This window comes from Pavona decussata, unplaced genomic scaffold, assembly GCF_977016875.1.
Source record: "Pavona decussata unplaced genomic scaffold, jaPavDecu1.1 SCAFFOLD_202, whole genome shotgun sequence".
NCBI lineage: Eukaryota > Metazoa > Cnidaria > Anthozoa > Scleractinia > Agariciidae > Pavona > Pavona decussata.
The window spans coordinates 2,412,324-2,438,945 of record NW_028145610.1 but is presented as its reverse complement, the minus strand read 5'-3'; the positions used below and the strand labels follow the sequence as shown (position 1 = coordinate 2,438,945).

Below are 26,622 nucleotides of genomic sequence, written 5' to 3'. Positions count from 1 at the left end.
AGTAGTGTGTGAATAATATTGCATATTAATACACGGTATCTAATTTTAAAAAAAAAACTTTTCTATATTCTTGGGAATTAAGTTATGAACAGTAGAGCTGTTAACAACAGCTGCATACTAGACAGCTGTTGATTCAATGCTTCAGACTCAGCCCATTATTTAAAATATTAATACTGGTTTTACTGTGACAATGAGATGTTATTTATTAGACAAGAAAGACCCATTCTGAACATGCAATCAGACTCCATTTGTGCGAAAGTATTTACATAGTTTTTTACATTTTTGTACTTTCTCTTGTGTTAACTTTAGCTCCAACACTGCTTTAAATACTTGTCACAGTCTACATGTATTTTGTCCACAAAATACCTCGACGATGGCGTCATGATGAAATGAAATGTCAGTTTCTATCGTTCGTTTTTGTTGTCTATGTGTTAACAAACCATTACTCTGACAAAAGTTCAAAAATAACGGTAGAGATAAATGTACCGTGAGATTGATGACTGTTTTACGAGATATTGAACTGGCAAATGGATCACTTATGTCCAGAAAAGTGCCTAACCCTGATTTTGGGTACTTTATATAAGACAGACCTTTTTGTCATTTTCATAGGACTTAATGCTTAACAGAATTATTTGTGTTTAGTAAGAATTTATGGTAGGGGACACTTTGTGATGTCTATCATACAGTTCATGCATCTCATTAGCGTGCATTTCTGGACACATCTCAAATGAATATGAGACAATTTTAACCACCACCCCTCACACACACACACAAGTTTGCCATCCGCTGTCCCACCCCCTCATCAAAGCAATATTACTCACTTCCAGATGGTAGTGACCACCAGCGCCGTGACAAATTGCAAAAAGAAGTCAATCCATATCAACATGTACATTTGCGAAGCAATCTGGTTCTCCCAGTTCTACAAGAAGCAATCAAGAAATTAAATGACAACATACATTGATCAGCAGTTATTATACTGCTTGCATCTTAACTTTTTGGATACATTTCCATTGAAAGTAAATACAAACAAGAGTACTGTAGATAAATACATCTAGTCAACATACAAAGTAACAAAAATATGAATTGAAAATTTCCTTCAAAGTTTTCCATAACATTATGTAACACATATTTAAAGCTGAAAAACTGCTACCCAATTGGAACAAGTAAAGGTTCGACAGGCCTTTTGTTAACAGCAGCACTATAAGTTACTGCAATGAACTACAGGTACAGTACATGTTCATAGAGTAGTTAGAAGCTAATTCAGCATACATCCGTGTTAAGGTGGCTTACTACAGTTTTCTGGAGTGAAAGAAGGCCTTAAATCAAACTTAAAGAAAACGCCAACAGGAATTTTCTTGGAGATTTTTTCTAGTACAATAAATACAATAGAGATAATTTTGAGTCAGAAATTAAATTTGGAATGCTCAAAAAGTGTTAAATACAAAAGAATAAGTCTTAGTGGGGGCCTGGAAACTACATCTTTTAGAGTTGTCTGGCTCTAAATCTAGCCGTACGATCCCACTTCAAAATTTCAGGATTTGGAAAGTGGGCAAAAATAAGTATTTACAGGGAAGAACACGAAATTCTGTCGGGGAGAAATTTGGCAAATGAAAAAATTGGGAAATTTTGCCTTACTTGAAAATTCCTTAAAAAATTTCTGACAGATTTTCTTTAAAAAATGTTCACGTTTCCGTTTTAGTGCTTTCTGTCAATAGCAAAAATTTGAACATAGGTTGTACGGCTAGATTTGGAGAAATTAAGCGAGAAAAAATAGTTATTGTGACCTCCGGTGAGAAGACCATTGCGCATGCTTGTTCCGGGAAAACCCGGGTTCCAGCGGGTGCGCGCTCCAACTGGTGAGTGCATGCTACCTTCGTGTTCAAACATTTAGCGCAAAATCACAACTCTGCAAAGGCTTTCAGGCTGTTAAGGAACGGTAAGACGATTTTTTTCAGTTATCAAGCCCAAACACAATCTAGCTTCTGTAAGCACACCTCTGAAACCTACCTGGAATACCAGGAAATTTTTCCAAGAGCCACCATTCTGTTTTTGTGCTCGCTGGATTTCCTCTGCTGACTTGCGTGATTTTGCTCGCACGTGATGCTTTCGCGTGCCTTGGACAGCGCGCACGCATATCAAAGCTCGAATAGTACAAAAACTGTAGTAAGCCACCTTAAATTAAGTTCTGCATTGTATTTCAAAATTATTGCAATTACATGGATTTTGTAGTTACACTGCACTGTGAACATTGAATAATACCTGTTGACAACAGGTCTCTGGGCTATCCTCGCATCTTTTTTCCACTTCTACGAATAGTGTTATCATCAGTACAGCTATTGATGCCAGCTTTAACAGCACAGCCCTGCATTAAAAAAAATCAAGGTCACTCAACAGAAATGAGTAATGTCTCTGTTTTCTTTCTTTCTGTTTTGGTGCTATTCTGTGAAAAGCAAAAATCAAAATTACAGTCAATTGATGAGTTCTCACTGCAATCATTGCATGCACAACATTATTTATTGCATCTCCCCACAACAGTAACCTCAGATTCATTCATAGTGGCAGACAGCAAAGAAGGTTTGCCCAATAACTGGAGGGTCTCTTGGATAGTTACCCTGTAATAGGCATTTGTCAGTCTAACAAAACTATGGAGTCACACTCTGAAAGTTCAATCCGATACAGCGTCGGGTATGCATGGCCGGACAAACCAATTCGGAAGCCTGGGTTTGCCATACAACAAAACAATACTCTCCAGATTTCAGATCTCCAGAGTTTATCATCCAGGGCCCAGTTGTTCAAAGCCTGGTTAACCTTACCCTGGGTTAATGTGAACTTTGATTTGAATTTAATTATTACTATTCTTTGAAGCCTCTTCAAAAACATTTTGTCCCTCAAGTTTTGACTTTAACTTTTCTTTACCACTACCTTCAAATTTGCTTTTAAAACATTTCTAATGAGCAAGATGTTTATGTTTAATCAAGAATTAGCATTAATCAGCTTTCGAACAAAATGGCCCCAACAAATTTATCACACCTCTGGTAATTTCAGCTGACTGCTGCAAAATGCAACCAAAATAGAGTGAAAAGTTGGAGACAACAGTTGCTGTGTGTACATCAAGCAAAATACAAAAAGACCTTACCTGAACATATTAATAGACACCTCAAAGCTTGGGCTCCAGTCCTCAAAGGCAGACAAAGCATTAAACACGACTGGCAATATTAAGTTAAGAGCAGTGATGGTCAACGAAGGTGCAAAGCTTAAAAGCGTCAACAAAAAGTTGTTCAATTCTGCTGCTTGTTGCTGGTATGTCTAAACAAAAAAATATTCACACAACATTGAGAGCATTCAGTTAATAAGCCAGCTAGGACATCACTGTACTGTGATACATGTGTACACGTCACTGGATGATGTGGGTTTGTCTCCTGTATTGTTTGACAATAATTTTTATAATTATTATCACCATTGGTATGCTTTTCAGCACATGCATAGTTTGAAGGCACAAAAGAGTTTTTCAAATAGATGTTCAAAGAGAGTTTAGTGTAATATTCAAGCCATACTACGATTTGGAATTGCATGGACAACAATAATTTTTTCCCTTTTGTTTCAAATGAAGGCCCAGCAAGACTTACCAGGCTAATACTGTTGGTTGCACCTAAATGGACCATGTGATTTAAAAATCTAGATCTAATTAGGTTTGAAACATGGTTAACATTTGTATGTTAATTTTGTCATAGTGATACAACATCTAAATTTGACTGAATATTACGTGAACTTTCGCACTCATCACTAAATGGTTACTGAAAGCAAGTTTGTTTTACAAACATGTTTTCCTATGAGTGCAATTTACATGTATTTCATGAATTCAAAAAAGACAATTTATCTTAAAAAAGGTCATTGACATTCCAGTCACAAACAATGCAATATCATGTACCAATGCCATCGCATGATTGATTCTATTGACCAGCCAATCAAATTCAAAATGTTTGGTGACAAAACATAAACCACAATCATTTCAAACCCAATTAAACTTGTCATGTTTTTTTCTTGTCACTGGGTCACTCACAGTCATACAACCAACAGTTTACACTAAAAAATGCAGCTCATTCCATCCCGGCCTAATTCAAATCTATGTACTATGTACTACGTACTATGTATCTATGTACTTTGTACAACATAAATCCTTCAAGAATGGAACTGTAATTTACAGAATGCTATTTAAGTGAAAATCTTAACTTTTTTTGAAGACAACAAAGCATACTTACAGGGTTTATAGAAACCTCAACCGTAATGATGATGGCATAAACAGCGCCTCCCAACAAGATCATCACAAACAAACTGATTATGCCTCTCAGAGTATAAAGCCGACACTTTTTGCCCATTGTTCGGTTTTGAACTCTAAGAAGACGTTCCTCTTCAGCTAATTCCGCCTAAATGAAGATGATTAAAGTTACAAAGTGCCAGAGGCATTACAAATGGTAAATTATTTAAAACCAAGTGAACCAACAGTTTTTCTACTGTATTCATCTGAATCACTTTGTGCGAATGTCATGTGATACTCTTGGAGACAGACCCATTGTTTCTAGGGGAGGCGGGGACAGAATCTGCTCTGATCTTTGTACGTATGTTTTAATGGAAGTATATAATCTAATTGGTGCTAGAAACACCAATTACTTCTTGATATTTTAACAACTTCTCCCCAGTACTTTCATAAGAAAAGTATGGGAATAAGATAGGAGAATTTGTTCTTTGATATTAGGGGATAAAGGGTTAAAGGGACATTTTGGACCAATGGAAAAATATTAATAACTTGTTGCAACTTACAATACCGTGCAAATGTAAGTCGACAGTCTCGACTTGAAACTCGATCCTCGATCCTCGAAGCTTTCGAGAATCGAGTATCGAGGTTCGAGGCTCGAGTTTTGAGCATAGAGTATCGAGACGCTTGAAGAATTTTTCGAGGATCTCGATGGCAGATTTCGAGGAAACGATTAATTTCTCCAACCTCAAACAATAAGAGAGAACAAAAGCGATTTTCGTAGGGCTCTTGCATGTAGTCTTTTCTTAGTTTGGTCGAAAGTTGAAGTAAATCAAATCAGCAGCAGTAAGTGTTCGATAAATCTGTTTCGCCGCGTTTTTTGCTTCCGCGTATTATTTTTAAAACACATCCGTTCAAGTTGTTGTGAGATTAAAACAAATGCTACACCAATTCTTTTTAATCAAACTTCAAACTCAATGAAGCGAACTAAACTACAAGACTGCCGCTTTTTCGCGGAATGTAACACGATCGCTTCTGAAATCGGTGAGGGTAAAAGGCGGAAAGAGTTTGCGGAATGGTATGTGGAATGGCGTGCGGAATGGCATAATTATGCGAAATACGATTTACGCGGGGAATAAATTAACTGAAGAGTGCATCCTGTTTTCGCGCCAATTTTATAAGAGCAGCAGTTTTTTCTATGTTGCGGACTATTAAACAACCAAACAACAGATCGAGGATTAGAAAATATACGCCTGGGATAGAACATGTCTGATTGCTGGTTAGGAAGTGACAGTGAAGAAATTGATGAAGTTTCGCATTCAAGGAACTAGGAATAAATTAAATTTCTAGTTGACAAAAAGAACGTGGCAGCGAGTAGCCTAGACAAAAAGCAACACCAGACTGGAGAAATAACATCAGTCCAAGCCCAAAACTATTCTGTGAGGAATTTTAAATTTAAACTCGGTCATTTTATCAGACTCTTTGACGGTTACAATTTGTACAACTCATGGGAAAAATATGTTCTACTTTTTCTCACCTTACATTTTCGTCGAGCGACGAGTGCGCAAGTCACTGTTGAGCTGCTGAGCTAGCTACCTAGCTATTTAATACGGCGATTCAGGTAGCTATAGTTCAGTTACGCGTTATCGAACTAAACATATCCGTCTTTAATTAAGGTCTTTCAGTGCCAGACGTCCCAACCTAAAATGAGATTTAAAAGCGAAAAAGCCCTAGAGCAAAAAAGCAGATGACAAGTATGGTGTCTAATTATCGACACTGGTTGTTTGAAAGGTTGTGAAACTATTCTTATCACAAATGCATTTTGGTCAAATTGTTGTTCATTTTCCTGCTCATTATAAATGAATCATCGAGCATACAGGGTATGAGAATTGATCTTTTACCGAGGGTTTGAAAAAAAAAAAAAAAGAAAAAAGGTTTATTATTTGCCCTTGGTAAAGGATCAATCTTTGCCCTGAGAAGACTTCACGCTGCCACGTTATTTATGTCAACCGAAGTCGCATGGAGTAAAGTGAACATGAAATTTAATTTACTACGGATTTACTCATAGTTCCTTGAATGCGAAAACTATAAACAGTTTCCATCGCTTTCTTTACCCTCACTTCTTCCAAATCAACAATCAGACGATCAAATCCTCGAATTGTTGTTAATATTTAGCAAGAGTCCGCAGCATCAAAAAAGCTGCTGCTCTTATAAAATTGGCGCAAAAACATGACGCGCTCTTCAGTTAATTTATTTCCCGCGTAAATCGTATTTCGCATAATTATGCCATTCCGCAAACTCTTTCCGCCTTTTACCCTCACCGTTCTGAAATATGTTTGCTGTGCAAGCAGTACGCCGCAAGATTACACTTGATTGTACTCAAATCTTTCGAATGAAAACTTCGAAAAAAGCATTTCCTTATTTAAAAACGCACAACATTTACAGTAGAGTTCAGCAAGGAACCGGGTTAACTTCGACGTGGCCGTTCGCTTGCCTTAGAGAAGACTTTAAAAGCCACCGCAAATGTTTACATCTTCGGCGTTACAAATTTGCATAAATATTATCAAGATAATCTCAAAAGGCAATGTCACGTTTTCTTCATTTTCTATCGACTGATTTCCGATTGTAACCGTGTCTTCTTCTGACAGATGACTGGATAACTTATTCACTAAACCCTGTTTTAACAGTGAAGGAAGCGAAACTAAAAGATTGCGACTTTTTCGGCCGCTGTTTCATAAGCCGAGAATGGAAACACGCGCGATCGCTTTTAACCTCACTAAACCAGTATGCTGCAAATAATTATGCTTGATTGTACTTTAAACTTTCGAATCAAAACTTCGAAAACAGCATTTCCTTGATTAAAAACGCACAATACTTTCGATTGTAATCGGCAAGGAACCGTGAAAACGCTTGAAGAGCGAACTCTTTCCAGCTCAAGCACACACGTGCACACATCACTCTAACAAAAACGCAAACACAGTTGGCTATTTCTGCAGAGTTGGTTCTTGTAAAAGGAACCGAACTGTGGCCTCAGATAAGACGTGTGAAAAACTAATCACGCGAAAAAGTCTTTGTTTCCCTGTCTCGAAACTCGATGCACTCGGCTCGATGATCGATGCACTCGACTTAAGCCTTGATCCTTGAAGCTTTCGAGTTTCCAGGATCGAGGATCGAGGATCGAGTCTCGAAGTTTGAGTTTCGAGGGACTGTCAACTTATGTTTGCACGGTACTGTACAAAACTCATTTAACCAATACTTACGCGCACAGTCTGTACAATGTTCTGACTCTTGACTTTGGCAGCATTTTCATCACTGATGCAGAAATCCCATGAGGCAAAGACTTTGTTGCAAAAGGATGACGTTCCTCCACTTTCAATGTAGCTCTCTTGAAAACTTTTTGCTAAGCTAAAACAATAAAGCAAACAAAGTATTTAAAAACAGTCCAGAGCTGATCCATTGAAATTTGAAAAGCCTTAATACCAACCAAACACTTGTCTGGTGTTTCAGAATCAGACAGTTCAAGGGCTAAAAGAAATACTTCCACATACACTGTATAAGTTAGGTTAATTATTTAATCAACTTAAATGAACTCTTTTAACCCCTTTGCTGCAGCACATTTTTTCATGCCTCGCGCGCGTGCAGGAACATCTTCATCTGAGACTTCTCATTCATCAGTCTTCGTCTTCATCAAGACATACAGTTGTACAAATTGTACTCAGTACATCCTTGTAGCATAAACATAACTACAGGACCCCAACCCAGTTTATCATGACTTGAAAGATGGGACTGCAAGCCTAGGTATAACAACAAAACATTCCACTTACTTTCGGACCATGAGAAGGAGACTGAGAAAGAAGTATGCTCCGCCAACCAACAGGTAAGCTAACGGAAGGTCATATTCCACATCATCGGCTGATAACAACTTTGTGTCACGATATCCAGCATAAAACATAAGGGTACTATTAATCCAGCCCTGGAATTTGATGTAACAAAATGAAAATCATAAGAACGTTTCACCGGTCCAAAATTTCACAGTCATGTTTTCACAGATGGAGCGGAAACAAATACACTATTTTTCCTTATTCGGTAAATTGTTAAGTTTGCCAATGCCATAAGCGCACTATTCTAAAAGTTGGGAAGGTAGAGACCAGTCTGCATAGCAGACCTTTGCGGTGAGTAGCCCAAAAAGTTGCATGTAACTTATAAGTGGACTCAATGTTACACTTGACATGAAGTTTCCTGCAAGTGATTGACAATGCTGTGTTCACACATGCAAGACCCTGGAAGAACTACAGTGTACATTATAAAAGACCTGGACTAGTAAGGTGCATCTGGTCAGGCTGTCCCAGGCCAGATGAGAGAGGGGTCTCAGGTCAAAAACACAAAAACACTCAGACTTTCTGGCCCGGTATAATTTAGGAAAGGCTTCAGTGACTCCCTGAATTTTAAATGTTATCTGTAACACTGTCAGCTACTACACACATGGCAAGGAGGCTTCACCCCAAGCACTAAATGGGGAAACTCACACCTGCATACAAAGGTACAGCTGTAAGCTGACAGTCTCAAACGAAACTTGATCCTCGATCCTCAATGACTTCAAGAATCAAGAATTGCATTTTGAGAAACTCAAAGAACTTTTTGGTAAATTATCTTAAAAAGGAATTTTAAGAAAATGATTTTTTTGGTAATCAAAGGAATCTTAACCCTTTAATCCCTAAGAGTGCCAAATGGCACATAATGCCATAACTCTTTCAATATTTGACAGGTTTCTACGAATTTTTGACACCAAGATGGTGTTGTGAAGATCTACTCATTAACAGGATAAAACCATAACCCCCTCCCATATATGATATGGTTGGACGTCACAAGTTGTCTAATTTGCATAAGCCTAAATCTTGAATAACTCGGCAACCAAGAATGCTATCGCAATAAAATAAATGCCATTCTTCATCATTTTGAAAGCTCTTCCTAATAAGCTAATAAAAGATTTTGTGTCATATACACTTTAACGCAAACTTTGACTTGAGTTTAATTGCTTATCGATGAAGATTCTTCCAAAAGATTTTTGGCCCTCAGTTTTTACTTAGACCTTTCTTTACCTTAAGCTCGAAATTAGCCTTTAAAACCATCATTTATTATATAAAATTTAGTGGTATACCGAGTGGTAGCAAATCGATAAAAACGCTATCCCGCCAGTGGCGATATCATTTTTATCCACACATGTGTGATATCATTTTTGACCAATCAGCTTGCAGTATTTTCGCGCGCTGTCAAGCACTTGTGGTTTTCCAAAGGGTTTCCGCCGCTTGGCTGTCGTTTGGTCTTTTGGGAGTTTTTGAGTTGGTCTTTTCGCGAGTCGAAGTTAAGTTTATTCTAAAATGGAGACAAGCTCAAGCAGATTTGTCGAGATCACAGATAAGAAACTGATCGAATTCGTAGAAGGACAAGAAAATCCGAATACAAAGAGGAAAACTGCGTACGACGTCGAGTTGTGTGAGGGTAGTTGAAAGCAGCGATGAAAGCTAGGATGGTATGTTCAGATTTACTTGTTACTGTAAGCCAAATTTCTAACCATATTTAATATGCCATTAGTTTATACCAGAGACCTACCTGTTTATCCGTTTTCTAATTATATAGATTTTATTTGAGGCCTTTTCGCTTAGTCTTACTTTGTATTGACATAACTCGGCCTGGTTTACGATTGATACAAATAAACAACTGACTGTAAGCTTATGTACTCAATTTCAAACCTTAGTTTTTGAAATAAAGAACAAAGCATATTTTGCTGTATTGTGAGGATTTTATATAATAAAAAGAAAATTACACGGTCGCTTGGAGATACGAGATTTCTCTTCTCATGTTAAAAAATCTTTCACTCGTTCGCTGCGCTCACTCGTGAAATATTTTTCAACACTCAAAGAGAAATTTCGTATCTCCGCGCGGCCATGTAATATCCTCTATTTAACGAGTGAGCTGAAAGCCTTGATTAAAATTTAATCATGGATTAGCGTTAATTGGTTTTCAAACAACCCGGCCTAGGGGTATACCTAATATACACAAGGATTGGGATGTTTTTGAACTTTAAAATTTTTACGTTTTAAGGCCATTTATCTCAAAGCTATAACTTTTCTCACTCATAATTATATCAGTTATGAAATACACTCATGAGTAGCTTTAAAATGGTATATCATGCATGGACATTGAGTTTGAAGTCTTGGATCTGGAGAAAATGTCGTTTTGCCTTAGGGGTTAAAGGGTTAAGGAAATGATTTCTTCAGAGGGGTGAGGGGTGAAAGGAACCTACAGAAATCAAGGATATGACAACTTCAAACTGTCACCTGCTTAAGGCGATTCCGCTGAAAAAGGAGTATTTAAGATTGTCTAAGACTTGGTCCAGTTCATGACTATGTTATGAGCATTACAAAAATGCAATAAAAAATGGGGGTCACCGTGCTCGTTTTTGTGCAACCTGGATGGCTATTATAGTAAAAAGATGACCCACGAGGTTTATATTAGGAACGCTAGTAATCAGGAAAGGGAACTATTATTTCTAGAAAAATTAATTTCTTGCATTAAAATATCGAAGCAGTTCAACAAAATTTACTTTAATCTTACACAACAAACTATTTTCATTGAACTGGAATTAAGATTATGAAAGAAATTAAAGATTTTTCTGCGTGTGCACATAAGCAGTACTACCTAAATACGTGCTTTTCAAAGCATTCAAATAAAAATATCTCAAAGTAGAGTATTAAACTTTTCTTTAAATCGCGATATATAGTGGTCAACCGTATGACATTTATATTGATGCATTAAAAAATGGGGGTCACCGTGCTCGTTTAGGAGAAAAGGACCATTTACTTTCCTGCCGATCTTAATCTCAAGGAAATCCCGCGTTGTTGTGCGTGCGCGCGCTCGTGCGCCTAAATGACGCAAAAAATTATGCGCAGCAAGGATGCGCAATGCAATTCAACGGAATCACCTTAATTACTAGATTTACAATGACTATCACAAACTTACAAGTGAAGTATGTAAATGTGCAAGAACAAACTCACCTGCCCAGTTATGAAGTCCACAATCTGATCTGGCACTGATCTTGAGCTTCTTGTAATCGCATCAAAGTTGCAGGAGTTTGTGTTACTCTGAACAGTTACATTTTTGTTTTCGATGACTACTGCAGGCAATGTAACTAACCCAAACTCCAGGAAAAAGATCACCACATTCAGGAAGAGCAACCACTTGAGGAAAATAAAGAAGGATAATACACCATTTCCAAAACGACCTGCAAAAAGGAAAGACAACAGAAGTCCCTTAGGAAACCAAGTCTATTTATAATCTATTTATTAACTATTTAAATTCTATTTAACCTATCTAAAATAATTATTTTCTATTTAAACACTATTTACTGATTATTTTTAAAATTTAAGTTCTATTTAAAATATATTTAAAGGCTAATTAAAATCTAATTGAAAAACTATATCTATTTGCCCTCTATTTTAAATCTCAAATAGACCTAATTAAAATCTATTTGAATGGTAAGGAACCAAATGTTAATGTAAATAGAATTTAAATAGCTCTATTTAAAGTCTATTTTCAACCTTAACAACTATTTGTATTCTATTTAAAAACATCTACATCAAAATAGAACTATTTAAAATCATACAGTTTTAAAAAACATGGAAATAGATTTTAAATAGCTCTATTTAAAGTCTATTTTCAATATTTAAAACTATTTGTACTCTATTTAAAAACACCTACATCAAAACTAGAACTATTTAAAATTATACAAATTTAACAAGCATGAAAATAGAATTTAAATAGCTCTATAACACCTTTCATAATATAAATAGCTCTATTTAAAGTCTATTTTCAACCTTAACAACTATTTGTATTCTATTTAAAAAATATCTACATAAAAAATAGAACCATTTAAAATCATGCAGTTTTAAAAAAACATGGAAATACAATTGAAATAGCCCTATTTAAATAAAACTCTATTTAATTTTCATCACATACCTGTTGGCTCTAATTTATTCACCCTCTCATTGTGTTTAACAACAGTTACCCTCTGAAAGTTGCGAGTTGTCGATGGTGCCGATCAAATACATAAATACGTACAAATTAGAACCATTCAGGAATGCTACATATTGTGTAATAGACCGGTATACGCGTCTTTTTCTTCGCTCATCTTTCCAGCAAACTAATTTACAGCAGCCTTCTTAACAACTAAATATACGAGATATACCGTATCAGTCATATATGCAGGATTGTAGGTTGTAGCATATGTCGCCTAATGTTCGATTCAGTTCTTTAACTCGATCCAAAGCGAAAAACCCAGGCTCCTTTTTTGCGTGTACACAAGGCTGCTTTGAAAAAACATTTCCAACGAGAAAATGCACAGCTTCGGGAAATTAAGCGCCATTTCTCCATTCCGTGACATGTGCGTGTCGGAATTTTATCTGAAAGGTCTCCATATTGTGTAATATACCGGTATACGCGTCTTTTTTCTTCGCTCATCTTTCCAGCAAACTAATTTACAGCAGCCTTCTTAACAACTAAATATAGGAGATATACCGTATCAGTCATACGTGCAGGATTGTAGGTTGTAGCATACCCGGGAGCATATGTCGCCTAATGCTCGATTCAGTTCTTTAACTCGATCCAAAGCGAAAAACCCAGGATCTTTTTTTGCGTGTATACAACGATGCGCTGAAAAAACATTTCCAACCAGAACATGCACAGCTTCGGGAAATTAAGCGCCATTTCTCCAAATTCCATGACATGTGCGTGCCGGAATTTTATCTGAAAGGTCTCTTGAGACACCGAGGGTTTAATCTAATTGGCCAGCTGTCATGAAACTGTTTCAAAATATTTCAACCCGATCGAGTTACACAAATTGACCTGAAAATAAACTTGATCGTTGGTTATTTGACTTAGAAAAGCGGGAACATTTTCAATGCAAAGTATCTTCTCTCATCAGTTTGGGAAACAGTTTGCATGAGTTCAATGTTTTGCTTTTCTGGAGCGAAGATCCGCACCCGTACGTTTTGTAAACAACACTGTCACACTGTTCCTTCAGATTGTCTCCGACTGCGTACTAGCAGCTTGCAAGTTCATCACTACAATACTCTGAGAGTCTGAGGACTTCTTAGGTTTGCTGTAAAATGCCGGAAAATGAAATAACTCGACTTGCAAGTTGTATTTTAGACCATTTTTGCACAGGGGAAAGAACATCGAAGAACGTCCCAATTATTGAGGTGAGCAGCGCCATCAAATATTCCCTATATTTAAGCGTAATCACGACGATTTACTCTTCGAAAGTAATCATCGTTATCTTCTGTGCCATGAAAATATTAGTTCACGTTAAACTTGACGTAGCTTAAATGTTGTAGTTCTCAACTTGACTAAAATGTATACTTTTATTCCACTGCATACTAAAAGACTGCGCTGTGTGTTGTTCAATTTTGTTATGCATACATAGGAAAATAAACTTAAAGCTTACTGCAACGCTTATGTTTTGAAAATGTGTTAATCGTTTTACTACTAGAACTGAACCGCTATCGCACACTAATGTTTAAATTGTTAGGCTTGTCGACTTTAATACTGAGCTTATTCTCGAAGCAGCATTGTATTAAAAAAAAGAAAAAACGGATCACGCCACTGTGATTTAGGGAATGATCACGGCCATTCACGTAAAATTGGGGTGGAACATTTTTTTTTAGGTCTACACAACTTGGCCTACTTGAACGTCTGCCGCTTCTATCTTGGTCTTTTGACCATTTACCCTCTTGTATTTTTGCAGCGGGTTAATATGAAGATTTTGAGGATTTGCGTGATTGTCACTGAACAAAGCGCAACACACGTGCATGTCGGTCGCATGTTTTATTGATCTCAAAGGTTGTTTTTGGGTTTAATGCGTTGTGCGTTTATTGCGTGTGTTTATAACCTTTTGCTGTGATTTCTGTTTAGCGACTGTACGTTCTTGTTTTGCCCTTCGAGGCATTTGTTTTAGTTTGGTTTGGCTCGTTTCAGTGCGTCCGGAGACAAAATTCAAACCTCACAGTTACTGTACTGAGAGCGGAGCGAAGCGATGACAAAAACACAGCCGTAATCAATTTCACGTATTGCATATCTCCTGATATCTCTCACTAGAAAAACCAGGCTGCTGGCAGGGTACTCGCTACAAAGTTAAAGAAAGGATCAAAAGGCAAATAGTCTTAATAAGAAACTCAACATCTTGCAACATGCAAAAACAAATAGCCAATTCAAAAACTGAAAGATAAAGAAGATAAAGATTGTTGCACCGCGCGCGGTTTAAATCCTATCTTTAGCTGTATTCAGGAGGCTATACTGTCACCGGACGCACTGAAACAAGCTAAATCTATAAGCTAAATTAAATTGGTCAAAAGACTGAGACAGATTAACATACGAGAAGGAGTTTGTACTCCCCCTCCCCCAAGCTAATCGAGAAAAAAAATTAACAGGTTTTAAATAGATTTTAAATATCAAGCAAGCTAGCTGGGCAGTAAAACTATTAAAAATAGAAAAAAAATTGTTAAATAGAAGAATGCATAATTATAGTTTAAGTGGAGACTACATAGAGTTTAAGTAGAGATTAAATAGAATTTAAATATCAAGCAAAAGTAGTATTCAAAATTTAAAAATAGAAAATAAATAGTCATTAAAATAGAGATTAAATAGAGAATAAATAGAGTTTAAATAGAAATTAAATAGAGTTTAAGTAGAGATTAAATAGAGTTTAAATAGAGATTAAATAGAATTTAAATAGAGATTAAATAGAGTTTAAATAGAAATTAAATAGAGATTAAATAGAGTTTAAGTAGAAATTAAATAGAGTTTAAGTAGGAAATAAATAGATTGTAAATAGATTTTAAATATCAACCAAAAGTAGTATTCAAAATTTAAAAATAGAAAATAAATAGTCATTAAAATAGAGATTAAATAGAGAATAAATAGAGTTTAAATAGAAATTAAATAGAGTTTAAGTAGAGATTAAATAGAGTTTAAATAGAGATTAAATAGAGTTTAAATAGAAATTAAATAGAGATTAAATAGAGTTTAAGTAGAAATTAAATAGAGTTTAAGTAGAAAATAAATAGATTGTAAATAGATTTTAAATATCAAGCAACAGTAGTATTCAAAATTTAAAAATAGGAAATAAATAGTCTTTAAATAGAGATTAAATAGAGAATAAATAGGGTTTAAATAGAAATTAAATAGAGTTTAAGTAGAGATTAAATAGAGTTTAAATAGATATTAAATAGAGTTTAAGTAGAGATTAAATAGAGTTTAAATAGCATTTAATTATTCTTTAAATAGAACAATTGCTATTATTTCAAATAGAATTCAAATAGAAATTAGTAAATAGAATTTAAATATATTTTAAATAGAAGTCTATTTCTTAAGGGGTATTTCCAATCATTACTTCCTTCTCATAAATCATGTGGTATCAGAGGGGACCGGAGGGGGGGGGGGGGGGGGGCATTTCCTTGAAAGTCCCAATATTGTATCAGGCCAAAAAACTAAACTACATTGTAACATGTAAGTGCACAATGTTCACAACAGAGATTACTTATAATAATTATTTAATAAATTGATTTTGAATACTAAATTTTAAAATCTTCCTACAGGTAATTCTATAAAACTCATTTGAACATTAAATTAAATTACACCAATAGTTTAGATTTACCAATAAATTATTAATAGGTACAGTGTAACTGATCATGATCATAAGCAAAAAATACTCCTCCAGGCCTCAGGTAAGTTTAATCAGAACTTTCAATCTGAAAGATGTTCAGGATCTTAATTGCCAGGACATTTGTAAATTTTGTTAGGTCATTTGTATTTTTATTGTTATTTTGAGCCAGTTATTCATACATGGTTTTTTTTATTAAAGTGCCCCTAACCCTTCAATTTGTTTTCTTTTGGTAGATTTCCATATCTTTCAAGAACTCATTTTTGAAAAAATTTTTGAAAAATATTGAATCTTTTTGTTTTTACAAGCGCTAGAAGTGAAGGCAGTCTTGTCGATATTTTCACCTATCGTTCACATTAGTCCCCCACTCGGCCAAATATGGAGCGTGACGTAAGAAAAGGACATCGTGCAAAAATGTCCGAAGATTCACGGTAATGCTTCAATTGTAAACAGAGAAAATGGTTGGAAAATGTGTGGTTTTTGGACGCAGCAACTCTCGAAATGTAGAGAAAGGAATCAGCATGGATAACATTCATTCTGATAACGATCCGATGCCTTTTCTTACGTCACAGCTAAGAAAGTGTCGCTTCTCATTGGCTCGTTCCTAATGAGCCCATGAGACAAAAAATTGTCCAGCGGGGCTCAAAGCGCGCAAAAATTTAAAAATTTCAGTAACTTTTAGCGCTCGTAAAAAAAAAAGGATTCGATATTTCTGAAAAAAAATTTCGAAAATGAGTTCTTCACAGAAATGGAAATCTACCAAAAGAAAACAAATTGAAGGGTTAGGGGCACTTTAAATGTTTAACCCATTGACTCCTACACCTGCCAAAACCGGCCGTCCCTCGCGCATGCTCCACGCGTGAAACTCGATACGTTCTCCCTCCCCTCCTGGGGTATTTTTCGTCCTGAAAAGGTCACAATAGCTAGTAGAATGATAAACCAATCAGAATCTGTCTTTTGCGCATATTTTAAGGCATTTTAGGGGGGTAGGGGAAAGGATCCTTCTGAACCTACCGCATGGAGCTGAGCAAAATTACAAAATGGTGCAGCGCATGAATCCTTCCTGAAGTTTGAAGACATGTTTTTTTCATCTTTTAAAGCAAGTACATCTTTTTTAAGCTCACAATGGAAAGGAATAACCGTGAACAATAATCTACCGCCAAAAAAAAAATAACTTGGAGGCGTTAAAAAACAGCGAAAAGCCGTTTCGCGTTGTGATCTCTTCAATTTCCACGCTGCTACCGAAATTTGCCTCAAAAGTTAAGACCGAACCGCGGGCTTCAAACGGAGTTTATAAGACCAGGACAATGGTGACAACACGGTAAATGATGTTTTCCGATGTTGATTTGCTTTTTACAAATAGTTTAAGTGATGATTTGAACCAGAATTCTGTAACTTCTGTAATTTTCATCGCAAACGTGCCCAAATTTACTGCGAATGATCGCCTTGTACAAACACGGAGCGTCTTCAAATTTTACATGCGTGTTTGCAAGCACGCAAAAAAAACTGAAAGTTTTTTGCCTCTAATAGCAAATATATTGTTTATTTCAATAAAAAGTTTTGTTGGAAAAGCTTTTTGTTGATTTTTGTGTCTTTGTCAATTCATATATTCGTTTGAGAAGCAACAGGTGCGTAATCAAGGACAATCTGCATAACCGGGTTGAAATTTGATATGCCAAAGGTCTTCATCAACATGCCGTGAATTTTAGCAATTTTTGCGTTCAAGTGTGTTTTTCGGCAAATGATTAATTGGTAACCATATTATTTAACATCGGAAAACATTTGTTTAATCATTCCAGTTTAATATGCAGTTAATTTTGAAATTAATTACTGCGTAATTAACGAGTAAAAGCGCTCTAGGAAAAAGGTAATTTATGCGAAAACCATGGAAACACGACAGGAGTCAAAGGGTTAATATAAATTAGCAAAGACCTGTTCCCAGTGTATATTAACTTTAAATAGGTAAAAACACCAATTTGATGTACGCCAGAAAGCAGAATAAAATTAAACACCATTATCATCAAAAAATTAACTAGCTTTCTGCTGCTACTGCTACATTCATCTTATATAAAAGTTGAACGGTTAGGCCTAGTTGAGACACCATACTTCACATGAGAGCTGAGAGCTGAGCCGGCTGGGAAAAAACCACTGAGCAGATTAGATCAGCTGTTCTGAATTGAATTCAGATGCTATACTTCATATGAAGTTAATTCATTCAATTTGATTTGGCTAAAGCGAAGTATGGCGTATGAACTGGGCCTTCGAAAACTCCGCATCAAAGCCTAAAGCCTGGTTTACACATACAACGCAAGCATAAGCATGTGCACATGCAAGCACAAGGATGTTTACATGTGCGATAAGCATAAGGTGACATACGCAAGCACAGAAGGATAAAAATTTGCTGCCGCCATTTTGCAAATGGCAACGCATGAGTAACTAGAATGTACGCTGACAACTTTTCAGTTTCCTTTCCTTGCACTAATGTGCTTATGCTTGCGTCATCCCAGTTTACATGTACAACGCAACAACACAACCATAAGCACAAGCCACGAGGAGCCGCGTAGAGGTGTTAAAATTAATTAGGTTGAGTGACGGTTGCTATGATCGAATTCCCGAGTTCGAAAGGAGCAATCTATCAACATTATAGTAAAGAATCAATTTTAGTCGCGTGTAATGTCTAGATCGAGCTTGCCGCAAAGCAATGAAGTCTTTGTAACTAGAAAGCTTGGCTTTTGTGGAAACGCACAGTTAACTGGAAACGAAAACTCCTCCGATCTGTCCAGAAGCCTGGCTACACATCGACTGTCGGAAACGGAAAAATGACAATTTTTACTAAAGGTTTTCTTTTTCCCGCCAATCTAATTGGCGCGCTAAATGGTCCTAAATCGACGAACCATAACATCAATGATTTGTTCGCCCATTGTCTCTACGATGTAAATTTATGGTTTATTTTTCGGCAAGCTAATTTTCTGCATCATTTTCCAATAACTGAATGATAAATAAAGTCGATCGTCTTCCTCCATTCGTCCGCAAAGGTAAGTGCGATTTTTATGTTTATGTTATATATTTGATCAGGACTCGCAATTTCGTGATTTGGGAAAAAGTGTAACGGCGTCGATCACCAGCTTCCATTTTCCACGTGTGTAGGAACTAACTCTTAGAATCAGAGTCAACACAAAATGTATATTTAAAATACCTTTTATGATGATATTATTGTTGCGGTACCGCGTTAGTATTTCAGACGGTAAGACTAAAATAGATACTGGCAATCAATGTTCACCACACTGAGTGCGACAAAAGTGTCCAAAAGTACCGGCTAAATATTCACGGTTTTATTATGTAGAGGCAGGAGCTCCTGGTAGAGGTAAAAGACATAGTTAGGTCACAGTTGTTCTCTCGGGTGTGTCGCCTGAGAACAATAAGCAATCGGGTGCGTCGCCTTTGCTTCGTGTGCTAACTCTGATAATAATATTAGCAATTTCTTCACAGAGAGATTTTTAACTTAGCCGTTCTTATCTCGGGTGAGTCGCCTGATAAGGTCGAGCAATCGGGTGCATCGCCTTTGCTTCGTGTGCTAACTCCGATAATAATATTAGAAATTTCTTCACAGAGAGATTTTTAACTCGGCCGTTCTTATCTCGGGTGAGTCGCCTGATAAGGTCGAGCAATCGGGTGCGTCGCCTTTGCTTCGTGTGCTAACTCCAATAATAATACCGTATTTACCCGTGTATAATGCGCGCCCATGTATAATACGCACCCCAATTTTGGACCATGTTTTGGAAGAAAATAAAAAAAAAGACAACTCAAAACGAAGGTTAAATCATATGGATATAAATTTATTCTATGAACGAGCAAAGTACCGGTAACCCGAGTTTACAATAATGTTTAGCAATGCCGCTATCGGTAATTACGACAGCCTAATTACAATTCTATTTACAAAATCTACTGTGAAAAAATACGAAATTACTTAGCTACAACAATAATAATTAATGCCTAGAACTAATGTTTGTGTTGTGCTGTTAGCTGTCTTAATTTTCTTACGCAAATCGAATCTACTCACAGATTCAAAAATCACTGTTCAACTCAGCGGCGTTCATCGGTTCATGCTCAAATGTCAAATCCTTCGAACTCTGACTCAGAGTCTGACTGAAAAAGGTCTCTTACAAATGAGTCGTCGAGTTCGTCGTTGTCGTCGGCCTCATGAATCAAGTGGTCTTCCGATCTCTCTCGCAATCGCTGTTTTCACGCTGTCGGTCACGTGCGCTTCGAAGGCGTCCAAAACGAGCAGGCTTCTTCTTCTCCCCAGGCCACCGCGACGTGCTCGCCAGACTTTCTCGATCCAAACTTTCATGATTTCTGCATCCATCCATCCTTTCTCTTGGGCAGCAATAACAACGCCGTGTTTGTTGGCCACCTTCGGGAGCGTTTTTCTTTTGAAGATTGCCATCGGTCTGAGCTTCGATCCATCGCCAGCGCACGCCAACACAACTGTTACGCGGTTCTTCTCGTTCCCGATCGTGCGAATCTTGATTGTTTTCTCTCCTGTGTTGTGGATGGTTCGATTTGGTGGCATGTCGAATGTTAGTGGCGTTTCGTCCATGTTAGCAATAACGTGTAGTGCATAATTATGTTCCTTGCGACGGTCGATGATAAATCGGTGGAATCGGACGATTTTCTCCTCATAATCGTCGGGAAGCCGTTGAGCGAGAGTTGTCTTCTGGGGAAGTGACAGGCCATGCCGTTTCATAAAACACTGGCACCAGTGGTTTCCTGCCTTGAACTGCCCTGCTGGAATTCTGTATTTATCCTGCTTTGCCATTTGAAGTGCTTTCAGTCTCACCATCGATGGTAAAATAGCGAGGCCGTTGTTCCTTTTCTCCGTGATCCATTCGAGAAGATCGATCTCGAGTTCTGGCCATGCCGCTTTCTTGCCGCGATTTGCCCGCTTCAGTCTTGGCATTTTCTCCAGGTTTTCCTTGCTCTTTCTCCACAGTCGGACATTACTCTCAGATATTCCAAACTCTCGTTCAGCAGCGCGATTTCCATGCTGTTCGGCGTAATTGATGATTCGTAATTTATCAGACACTGTGTAACTTTGACGCTTTGTTCCGGTGAGTTTCGTAGCCATGTTGATGTTTTGATCGCTTTAAATTGATTGTTTTGTTGATCAGCTGTTGCATTTAAGTACTCGTTTTAATTAATTCACGGATCAGAGTTGTTAAGTTTCCATTGGTAGTTTGTGTTACTCTTAAATTAAAGACCACTTATATCGCACCTTTCAGTGTCTTTGTTATGCTTAATCGCGCGTGGGTCCAAACAAAGGATTCCGTGTATAATACGCATCTCAATTTTAGACGCTAATTTCAGGGAAAATAAGTGCGCATTATACACGGGTAAATACGGTATTAGAAATTTCTTCACAGAGAGGTTTTTAACTCGACCGTCCTTATCTCGGGTGAGTCGCCCGATAAGGTCGAGCAATCGGGTGTGTCGCCTTTGCTTTGCCGTGTTTAATACTTGCTGCACAAACGATAACTTTATTTTTCTCCGGATTTTTGAATTGTCCGGAGGTTTTTGACTGAACCGGACTGTATTCGACTGCACGCAGTGAGTGAATGTTGATTGCTGTAAACTTTTTACAACGCACTGGGGCTCGTATTGCACGAAAATGTGGTTTTAAATTGTCAACAGCACTCCCGTAAACAATAGGCCTCCTGTAGCGATTGAGGAAAAATTTGGATGGCAAAATCGGTTGCTAAGGCGTGCAGCTCGCCATGCAAGAGAATGGAACAATTTCCATTCTCTTGTGGTTGTGCTTGGGTCGTTACCTTGTACATGTAAACCGGGATGACCCAAGCATAAGCACAAGCACAAGCACAAGGCCCTTATGCTTGTGTCACACTGGTTTACACGTTTTTCTTGTGCTTATGCTTGTGTTTATGCTTTTGCTTGCATCATACGTGTGAACCAGGCTTACTGACATTTGGAAATATAATTTTCAGAAAAATAATTTGACACTCTTCAGCTTTTTATTACCTTCTACTTCTTTTAGATGCCCTTTCCAGAGTTCAAGATCATGACTCCACTCTGAAACTGCAGAGGTACTCAGCTTCCAGAACTTTTAGAAAAAAAAAGGGAAAATGTATGTTTAATTTAAATATAACAGAGCTTATGTGAATTTTCAAAGTAAAATTCATGAAACTTTTAGGATCAAAATAGCTTTTTTTAAGGAAAAATTGTCTCAAGCCTATTGTAAAAACCTTATAGTTATATGTCAATTTAGTAGCCTACAGGGATTAGATAATAATATTATGTTATTTTAGATATGTTAGTGTTATTTTGTTACAAATGCTGTGACTATCTACATTAATTTATTTGTCTTTGGAAATTAACAAAGAATATTTTTTTACTAACCATGGCAACTCGCAGCCTGAAGGCTTTCCACCTAGAAATATGCTTTTGTCTCTGGAAATTCCGAATGGATTTCCTGAAAACAAAATTTTCCATAATACATAAATAATACAGCTAAACCAATCAAAAAGCTACATGTACAATTGTAACTTGAACATTATTATACTAGCGTATTATTGAATCTGTATGTCTTCGCTTTCAAACCACTGTAGAAAACTCCATGAAATTTTGGTCTTCAAGATAAAATTACTTGAAACTAAAGCCCCACTTAGCATAAATAAAAATATTTCTAAATGTCAATGTACTGTATGTACATTCCAGTTCAAATTGACATTTGAAACTCAGCCTAAACACAGTTTTTTTATTTTCAACCCTATATAGCTATTCCTTCAATATTTTTTCATCACTGACATATTCACAACAAACATACTTGTAGGTAGGACCAGATTTTGCAAAGGTAGTAATAACACAACCAAAGTAATACAAAATTCTGAATAAAGCTACCCCCAGACTATCTCAGATACAAAATCCTTCTGTTAATACAATGGAACCTCAATTTAACGAACCTCTATAAGTCCTCTGGTCAGTATAACAAACCCTTTATATAACAACCAATTTCTCTAGTCCCTTGGTACTTTGTTACATCGAGGTTCCACTGCAATAACCTGAGACAAGATGCTGGCCCCACAAATAAAATAGTGCACGTCATAACCTAAACGAAGGCCCGGGGGGGGGGGGGGTACTCCCCTATATAAGGTATATAGGTATGTGCCGCCCCGAAGGGTATGGTTTTTGAGCCGTTTTGGTCTGAAATAGGGTATAGATTTTGACAATTACGGTCTGAAATCGGGTCGGGTTTTTGGGGCCGGGAACATTTACGAAAGCTCACAAACATATTTTTCTTCTCAGTACGTAACTGGAACGACTAACTGATAGCGAGAGAAAGCTATAGATAAACTATGTCATTCCAGCTTACTTTTACTCCTTGCGTCAACTTCCGTTCGGCACTGATGCATAATTATCAGGTCCGAAAACGGGTATGAATTTTAGAGGTCAGGTCTGAAAACGGGTGTGGAAAATGGCATGTTTAGGTCTGAAATAGCGTCGCGATTGGAAGACCCGGGCGGCACACCCCCACCAAGAATTCTGGGGAATACGATGAAGGCAACTGCTGATAAAACCTCAGTTTGTAAAATTGCCAGTGCAAATCTATTGTTTCCAGCCGTCCAAGGTAATGTAAATGTTGACATGTCATAATAGGCCTTATCACGGTTCTCGACGCCATTTTGACGAGTAGGCAAACACATCTTGAAATAACAGTGTTTGTATGGAAATTCAATGTCAAATAATTTTCATAAAACATCGCCCCCGAAAAATTAATGAATTGGACACTTTTGGCACTAGGGAAAGGATTTTAGGAACAATATTGGAGGGATGTACAGCTGTAGCTGTGCCAGAAAGCGTCCAGTCGTGTTTTGAACTTTCCATACATTTCCCTGTATTTTTTTTCCGTGAACTATTTTTAGTAGCAGTTCACAGCCGGTTTGCTATACAGACAAATGTATGGAAATGTCAAAATGCAACTAGATGCTTTCTAGCACAGCTACATTCCTCAGTTATTTTCTGTAAAAATCCTTTGAATAGTGCCTAAAGTTTCCAATTCATGAATTTTTCAGAAGCGATATTTTATGAAAATTATTTGACATCGGATTTCCATACAAACACTGTTTTTTCAAGACGTGTTTGTCTACATGTACTCGTCAAATTGGCATCGAAAACAACGATGAGGCCTATCAAGTTACTTTCCTCGAAAGTCAGCTTCTCACTCACTACCAACTTATTGCTAGGAAATAATGGACTTGTTCCTAATCCATATTGAAATCTAATATTTCGATCATTTTGTGGATCAAATTAAACAAAACCGGACAAACATTTAGCAGGATCTCACACACTGTGATCCTATAGCTTTAAAAACATGATTATTCTAAACAACTGACTTCCAAGAAGTCTAGCTAGACATGATCTGGCAGATATACAAAAGCTGTAAATTTTTGCAATAAAAATCACCTTTAAAGAATTCAAAAAAACCTTGCACAATTTTAAAGCAATAAGCTAAAACTTTGCTGAAACGAACAATTTTTTGAACTTTGTCACGCTTACATAAGCTAATTAAGGCAATATTAAGCTCCAGTCTGTATGAACATGTATTTTTCTTAATTAAATATCACAAGTTGGCTCTTTGAAGACCGGATAATTCCGTTCAAAGATCCGTATAATTTCCACTTCCGTTATCTCAGAAGATATACCTTTAAGATTACTTGTTAGGTATGATAAAAATTTATAAATACTCGATAAAACAACAGGCAGGATTCAAATTCAGCCAATTGACGAATCTTTAGGGTTTCAAATAACACGCAAATTAATTTTATTTTAGTGCTCAAGGATACTTTTAGTGCCCACAGTACAAGAGCGGGCAACTTACTGAATCTACTTTAAAATATTTGGTAAGACCGATTGATAAACACAACCCTTTGAGGGAAAAATAAGCTTTCATGACGAGATCTAAGCTTATAATAATGGCGTCCACTAGCTGTTAACTTCAACAGTCACTTGGACACGCACGCAATTCTAGCGAGATTACTCGCAAAATTACAAGTTACTACAGTTCAATGTTCAATCATTGCATACAGTCAGAGTACATAAAACTCCACTAAACCTTAAATGAAATAAGTTAATGGCTCGACGGCTTACAAAGGAGATGCTAGCTTCCTAACATATGCTTAACTTACTTGTATCGTCGTTTTGCCGACATCGGTTGATTTATTTGTTTCGGATCGACCAAATCTTCGTCATCCATGTCATCGGCCAAATCCTCGATATTAATAACCTCCACATCCTGTGTTGCCCTACCAGAACCTCGCCTCGTACTAGAGCCTCTTCGTCTCATGCTTGCGTTCAGCGACCTATGAGCACTGCGACTTGGGAGCTGGCGAAACCCTCTGTTGATGTCCCTCTCGTCGTCTTCATATTCTTGATCTGTAAACAAAATACGTCTTTAACTTTGAAAGTAGAACAGAGTCTGGTTGAAAACATAATAAAGAACACCATGTGGCCGTCTTTCGAGCCAGTCCGAGTCAAGAGACAGCATCGACGAGAGAAATACATCAAATGTGATCAATGAATTGGGATGCTTACCCTGGGATGACAGATCGTTCATTTCCAGAGAGCGGGACATGTCTGTATGTGGCGTTACCCGACTGGTCATAGCCAAAAAACTAAGCACTAAAGGGTGTGTATGTCTTGCATGATTGTTGAAGCATACACGATTATGTCAAATGAAAGGTTATGGCACAAAAATACTGCGCGGCCATGTTCACAAACTTCCTGAAACTCGAGCTCTGTACAACCCTGATCGCGCCGTTACCGAAGCAAAACCTTGCTCAATAGAACGCGTCATTTGATTGGTCCATCTAAGTGAAAATTTCAATGAGTAATTTTCATTGGTGGACGAAGTTGCTACGTGAGCGCAAGCGATCACTTCACATTGACACGAAATAAACAAAAACCAATATGTTTCACACTTCAACGCCTTTTATTAAAGAACAATTAAAACCCCATCTTGCCTTTGAATTTCAAGTTTAATATTCTCAGCCAACGAGGTGCGAATGAAGTTACTCCCTGACTGAAATTCAGAACCTCTTTCTCTCTGGAAAAGGAATCTTGGATCACGACAGCCTCACAAGATCGCTGCATGACAACGTCTTTCACTCTTATTTTATCATGTCTTCATTTAGAAACGAGTGGGCGTTTGTCGTCAATCGGATCATAAGTTATGCCGAATCATATCTGTGACTTCCAACATTGTCAAAAACACCACAAAACTGCCCTGCAATCCATTTTCCGTCCTTCGAGGAAAAGTAAAGAAGCAAGGAACCGGATTTACAAGAAGTGTTTTAAATCTTTTCCAAAAATTCTGTGGAATTTCTATATAATCTCATGATGATCGACTGATCTCAGTTATCCCGTGATCTCATTATCGTTCAATCATAACAAAGGCCCGCATGGTGTGCGTTTTGCAAATCGCTCTCTTCAACGATGCTGTTCCCATGAGAGCCCAGTAGTTTAATTAAACTGAAAGCACGATCAAGCTAACCAAGCGTTATTGTGAACGTTAATTTCAGTTTAATTACTAACCCATTTTTTCCCAAAAGATTTTGCACTTTGACGTAGTTTAAAGACTCTT

At 37.1% G+C, this 26,622-nt stretch overlaps 1 protein-coding gene across 1 annotated transcript in view; it reads right to left on the bottom strand.

Annotated features, from left to right (window-relative positions):
• The window catches only part of LOC146461114 (transmembrane channel-like protein 7), a 33,037-nt gene extending 7,235 nt beyond the window's left edge, over positions 1-25,802 (bottom strand). The window contains exons 1-11 of the mRNA XM_085087387.1: positions 25,575-25,802; positions 25,169-25,415; positions 22,383-22,455; positions 22,005-22,086; positions 11,308-11,534; positions 8,077-8,225; positions 7,513-7,657; positions 4,260-4,424; positions 3,137-3,306; positions 2,260-2,362; positions 822-919 (exon numbers count right to left, since the gene is read on the bottom strand). Coding sequence (XP_084943513.1) covers positions 822-919; positions 2,260-2,362; positions 3,137-3,306; positions 4,260-4,424; positions 7,513-7,657; positions 8,077-8,225; positions 11,308-11,534; positions 22,005-22,086; positions 22,383-22,455; positions 25,169-25,415; positions 25,575-25,644 — 1,529 coding nt within the window. The 5' untranslated portion in view covers positions 25,645-25,802. The remainder of the gene's footprint in view (positions 1-821; positions 920-2,259; positions 2,363-3,136; positions 3,307-4,259; positions 4,425-7,512; positions 7,658-8,076; positions 8,226-11,307; positions 11,535-22,004; positions 22,087-22,382; positions 22,456-25,168; positions 25,416-25,574) is intronic.
• Positions 25,803-26,622: the final 820 nt, after the last annotated feature.